Source organism: Microtus ochrogaster, chromosome 1 (genome assembly GCF_000317375.1).
Source record: "Microtus ochrogaster isolate Prairie Vole_2 chromosome 1, MicOch1.0, whole genome shotgun sequence".
NCBI lineage: Eukaryota > Metazoa > Chordata > Mammalia > Rodentia > Cricetidae > Microtus > Microtus ochrogaster.
Genome location: NC_022009.1, coordinates 67,274,551 through 67,279,542, shown reverse-complemented (window position 1 = coordinate 67,279,542; position 4,992 = coordinate 67,274,551). Strand labels below are relative to the sequence as shown.

The window sequence follows — 4,992 nt, the reverse complement described above, 5'->3', positions numbered from 1 at the left end:
TCCAGCATTTTGACGGTGCAACAAGATGCTGTCGCCTACAAAGTTCATGACTGAGAACTTTGCAACGAAGTTAGAATAAAAACAACAGCAGCACCAACAACCCCTCACGATACTTTAAATAACTACAATTCTTTGTCTTCAGTTGCAAGGAGCCCATGGGATCACTTGGTTATTGCTTCAGGGGGGAAAAATCCCTCTTCTTGATTCTAGAAACAAACACACTTGCTAGTTTTATCTGACACTATTCATGTTTAGTAGCTCAGTATGCCTGGTTTTCTCTAGCTTCCAAGGTCCCTAAGAATCTTTTGGCTCAATCTGAACCACCAATCATTCACCAAAGAAACATGACAATATTTACAATATTGTCCACACAAGTTTTGAAAAGACAAAGTTATCCAAATGTCATGAGTTCATCATCAAAGTTTGGAAAAAAATAACTTAGACTCAGTACATAAAATGAACCAAGAATCCTACAGAAATCAAGAATATTCATATTAAATACTTTCATATTTTTACATATAGATCTAGTGTGTTGTGTGTGCATGGTGTGTGTGTGTGTGTGTGTGTGTGTGTGTGTGTGTGTGTGTGTTCGGTGTGTAGTAGACACATCAGCACTGCCAAAGACTACAACACTGAACTCATGCATATGAAAAGTAGGGGACCTTGACAGTTGATGAGTCAAGAATTCGAGCTTCAGTCCTGCCTCTAGAATCAAAGACTTCTTAAAATGAGGGTTCAGTGGCTCTCACAGCTGAGATGGGGTTACAGTGCAGGGCTAGCAGGGCTCAGGATACTAAGAAAATCAAGGCTTTCGGATGCTTCGTGTCTCTCTGAGAGGGAAAATGGCACAGAACTCCCAGCCTGAAGGTGTAGCTAGGGCCACTCTCTTGAACTCAGATGAAAGCCAGTCACCTCAGAAAAAAGGGGGGCAGTAAAGTTAAGCCAGTTTGAAAGTGGTTGTATAATAAGAAATCAGATTATATCCTAGAACATAGGAATGCTGGTGACTCTAACATTCATTTTCATGAGGAGCACTGTTTTGTTACCAGATTGCCGCAGGAGAGAAGATCCCCTTGAGCCAGGAAGAAATCCCTCTGCGGGGCCACGCCTTTGAGGCTAGAATATATGCCGAGGACCCTGACAATAACTTCATGCCAGGGGCCGGACCGCTGGTTCACCTGTCCACCCCTCAGGCAGATATGTCTACGAGGATTGAAACTGGAGTACGGCAAGGTAACATTAAATGAGATCAAAGCATCAGTCTAATTGAACTCGCAATCAGTTACTTTTCTCTCAGGTGAGGCCAGACTATGGTGCCCAGACTGGGCTCAAACTCCTTTGCCTGCCAATAAGCTAGAATAATGTATCTCACCATAATACCCAGATTAGACTGCATTATCAATGTGTGTCTATGTGTATTGTTGTTGCTGTTTTACATTTTATTTAATTATCTTGTGGGGTTTGGTGTATGTGTGCATGTGGAGGCCCCAGGACAACATATAGGAATGGTTTCTCTTACCTTGGGAGCTGAGAGTGGAGACAGGTTTCACGTGAGGGAGTCCAGCTTTGCCTTGACCTCTAAAGAGAAAAATGAAAGGACGATAGACCTGAGAAAACCAGGTGGTGTCACTGAATCACGTGATAAAGCCTGGTACTCTCCGTGGCTAATCCTAAGGACAAGATGGGCAAGTTTTTAAGTCCATCTAAGCCTTGGTTTCGGGGGAAAATAAAACGGCTCAGGGCACCTGCCGCGCAGGGCACGTGTGCCTGAAGTGGCAGGACGTCCTGCTCTGCCTGCTTCATCCCTCAGGGCTGTGACATTGGCAGGTGACAGTGTCTCTCAATTCTAGGAGATGAGGTCTCGGTGCATTATGACCCCATGATCGCAAAGCTCGTGGTATGGGCTGAAGATCGCCCTTCGGCCCTGTCGAAACTGAGGTACAGCCTTCATCAGTACAACGTGAGTGAGCTGAGGCCAATGCCCACGTCCTTTGTCGTCCCCAGAGGCTCTCATTATCAGACACAAAACAGTTCCTCCCGGGGCTAGGCCCCAAGGCGGAGTGTAGGTTTGAGTGCACTTTGTTTCAGTCAGGAGGGAAAGGATTGCAGAGATAAACTGTTCACATCAGCACACAGACTAGTGAAATCATAGTTGTCCATCAATCCAGCCAAGCTGTATGAGTGAGTGCAGTCAGTTTTCTTAAAAAAATTTATTCTTCGTTTTCATCCATTTGACAGTTTTTTTTCTGTATCACACTAATTTCCTTGTTAAATTATTTTACTTTTTAAACAATCTTTTTTACTTTAAATACCAATCGCAGTTCCCTCTCCCTCCCTTTTCCCCTCCCTCCACCTTCCCCCCCCCACTCCCCATCCATTCCTCAGAGGGAGTGAGGTCTTCCATGGGGAGTCAGCAAAGTTGATCATATCACTTTGAGGCAGGACCAAGGCCCTCCTCCCTAGGCTGAGCAAGGTATTCTTCAATAGAGAATGGGCTCCAAAAAACCAGTTTACACTAGAGATCAAAACTGGTTCCACTGCCAGTGACCCCACAAACTGCCCAAGCCAAACAACTGTCACCCACATTCAGAGGGTCTAGTTCAGTCCTATGCTGATTCCCCTGCTGTCAGTCCAGAGTCAGATGTTTCTGTGGGTTTCCCCCTCATAATCTTGACCCCTTTGCTCATATTATCGCTCCTCCCTTTCTATGACTGGACTCCAGGAGCTCGGCCCAGGCCTGTGGATCTCTGCATCTGTATCCATCAGGTACTGGATGAAGGTTTTATCCTGACAGTTAAGGCAGTCATCAGTCTGACTACAGGGGAAGGACAGTTCAGGCACCCTCTCCACTATTGCCTAGATTCTTAGCTGAGGTCGTCCTTGTAAATTCCCGGGGAATTTCCCTAGTGCCAGATATCTCACTAACCCCATAATGGCTCCCTCTATCAAGATATCTCTTTCCTTGCTCTTCCTCTGTTTTTCTCCCAACTTGAACTTCCAATTCCTCATGTTCTCCTCCGCTCTCCGCTTCTTCCCTCCCCCGTCTCTTTCCCTCTCCCTGTCCTGCCATCACATTAATTTTCTTGGTGCAGAAATCCCAAACACCTTAATTTCCCTTCATAGAAGGATTTATAGCACATGATTTAAAATTATTGTGTTATTAACCTGCGTCAATTTCTGTGGCTCTCAGCACTGTGGTTCTACTTGCGATTTCTTCAGAGCCCCCGTGTGGGGACATGCTCCTACCTCCCCTGTATAGGGTCTTTATCTGCTGACTGTCCTCAGCCCTGCTTACTTCCTGACTCTATTTCTAGTTGTCCCATTTAGAAAGGACACTTTGATGTTCTCTGTCACCTTGGCCAGCCTCAGTCTCTGACACAGCCTTTAAAGGCAGGGGCTGCATCTGTTTTGCCTCTCCCTGTCCCCAGAGCCTGTGTCAGATCCTGGCACCTAAAACTGCTCAGTAAAAGAAATAAGGAATGGATGATTGAGGGAATGCATTCATGGACCCAGAGCCATGGTTACCTTTATCTTTCTTCCCTTTATGTATCTGGGTGTTTGTTTGTTTGTTGTTGAGGAGCGGTAAACTAGGGTTGCTGTTATTCCTTTTTTAAATTTTTGTACCCATGAGTAAACTTTGGATTTAGTACTGGAAGGAAGTTCTTTCCAGACTATTATTCTAGTTCCCTCTCCAGTACACACTCGCGCCTGAATTTGCAGTCATCCTATTCTGTGGAATGTTCAAAACAACAACTCCCATCTCTTGAAAATACATTTCATGTCTGTTTTAAAACATTCATCATTTTCCTAACCTGAGTCAGTTAAATGTTTAACCCAAGCCAATCAGACACCCCTGCTGCACCACGTCCTACATCTTGTTCCTCTTTAGCTGGATTTTGAAGTGTGAGTCCAGATGTGTAGTGATAAATCTGGGGACAGTGACATCTTATTGGGTCACCGAGCAGATGCTTTTCTGAATATGTTGCTTTCCATATTCAGCAGGACCTGGGTTTGCTTCTCTCCCTAGATTGTCGGCTTGCGCACCAATGTGGACTTCCTGCTCCGGCTGTCTGGCCACCCAGAGTTCGAAGCTGGAAATGTGCACACTGACTTCATCCCTCAACACCACAAGACACTGCTGCCCTCTCACAGCGTCATAGCCAATGAGGCTGTGTGCCAGGCAGCTCTGGGGCTCATCCTCAAAGAGAAAGCTATGACCAGCGCTTTCAGACTGCACACCCAAGGTACAGAGCACACCTCTTCCCTCGCTGTGTCCTCTGAACCAGCAGGCATGTGCTTCTCTTTCTGTGTTTCATTCTTGCCTTTTCTGCTGCCAGTGACTGATCCAATTACTGCAGATGTTTTTCAGTGTGGGAAAGAACTCTCCATATATCCCAAGTGCACACATAAGCACTGTTGAAGTGCAGTGAATGTAGCTCAACTAATGCCCGTTTAACACTGTGGAAACTGGTCTCCTTCTGCCAAATGCTAGTTCTTTCTGTCTTATGTGAGCCCTGTGTCGTTGTGCCCACCGCACCTACGGCAGTGCCCGTGTGCCCGCCGCACCTACGGCAGTGCCCGTGTGCCCACCATATACCTATAGCACTGCCCTTGTCGCCCAGAGTCTAGGCCACGGGAGACTCAGAGTCCTTTCCGCTAGCCATATTTCATTACTGTTTTTTTTCCTCTGTCCTGTAATTCAGTTTCTGCCTGGATAGAGATTTGGGTCCTTGAGGCTGTCAGAGAATGCACCATGGAAGGGTCTGTTCTGGTTACCACACAGGCTTTCTTCCTCCAGCGTGCTGTAGGTGCTTGCCCAACCTCTTCCTGGCAACTGCTTACCTCACAGGCCAGCATATTATAGCCTCAGTCAACTCTGCATTGAAAGGTTCCCCCCACCAAAAAAGTAATACAAAGTCTGCATTCTCAAACTTGCCTCCCCCCCCAACCCCAGTATTTACTCAGGATGTTAAACATTTAATTAAACGTAAT

General features: G+C 46.1%; 1 protein-coding gene and 1 long non-coding RNA gene across 3 annotated transcripts in view; one reads left to right on the top strand and one right to left on the bottom strand.

The window, feature by feature from the left end:
* Window positions 1-4,992, bottom strand: part of LOC113456648 — a 50,423-nt gene that overhangs the window by 9,140 nt on the left and 36,291 nt on the right. For both annotated transcript variants that reach the window (XR_003377408.1, XR_003377406.1), the window contains exon 2: window positions 1,520-1,578. This is a non-coding gene — a long non-coding RNA (uncharacterized LOC113456648). The remainder of the gene's footprint in view (window positions 1-1,519; window positions 1,579-4,992) is intronic.
* Mccc1 (methylcrotonoyl-CoA carboxylase 1) overlaps window positions 1-4,992 on the top strand; it is a 50,493-nt gene that overhangs the window by 31,210 nt on the left and 14,291 nt on the right. The window contains exons 11-13 of the mRNA XM_005343794.3: window positions 1,050-1,233; window positions 1,851-1,960; window positions 4,028-4,244. Coding sequence (XP_005343851.1) covers window positions 1,050-1,233; window positions 1,851-1,960; window positions 4,028-4,244 — 511 coding nt within the window. The remainder of the gene's footprint in view (window positions 1-1,049; window positions 1,234-1,850; window positions 1,961-4,027; window positions 4,245-4,992) is intronic.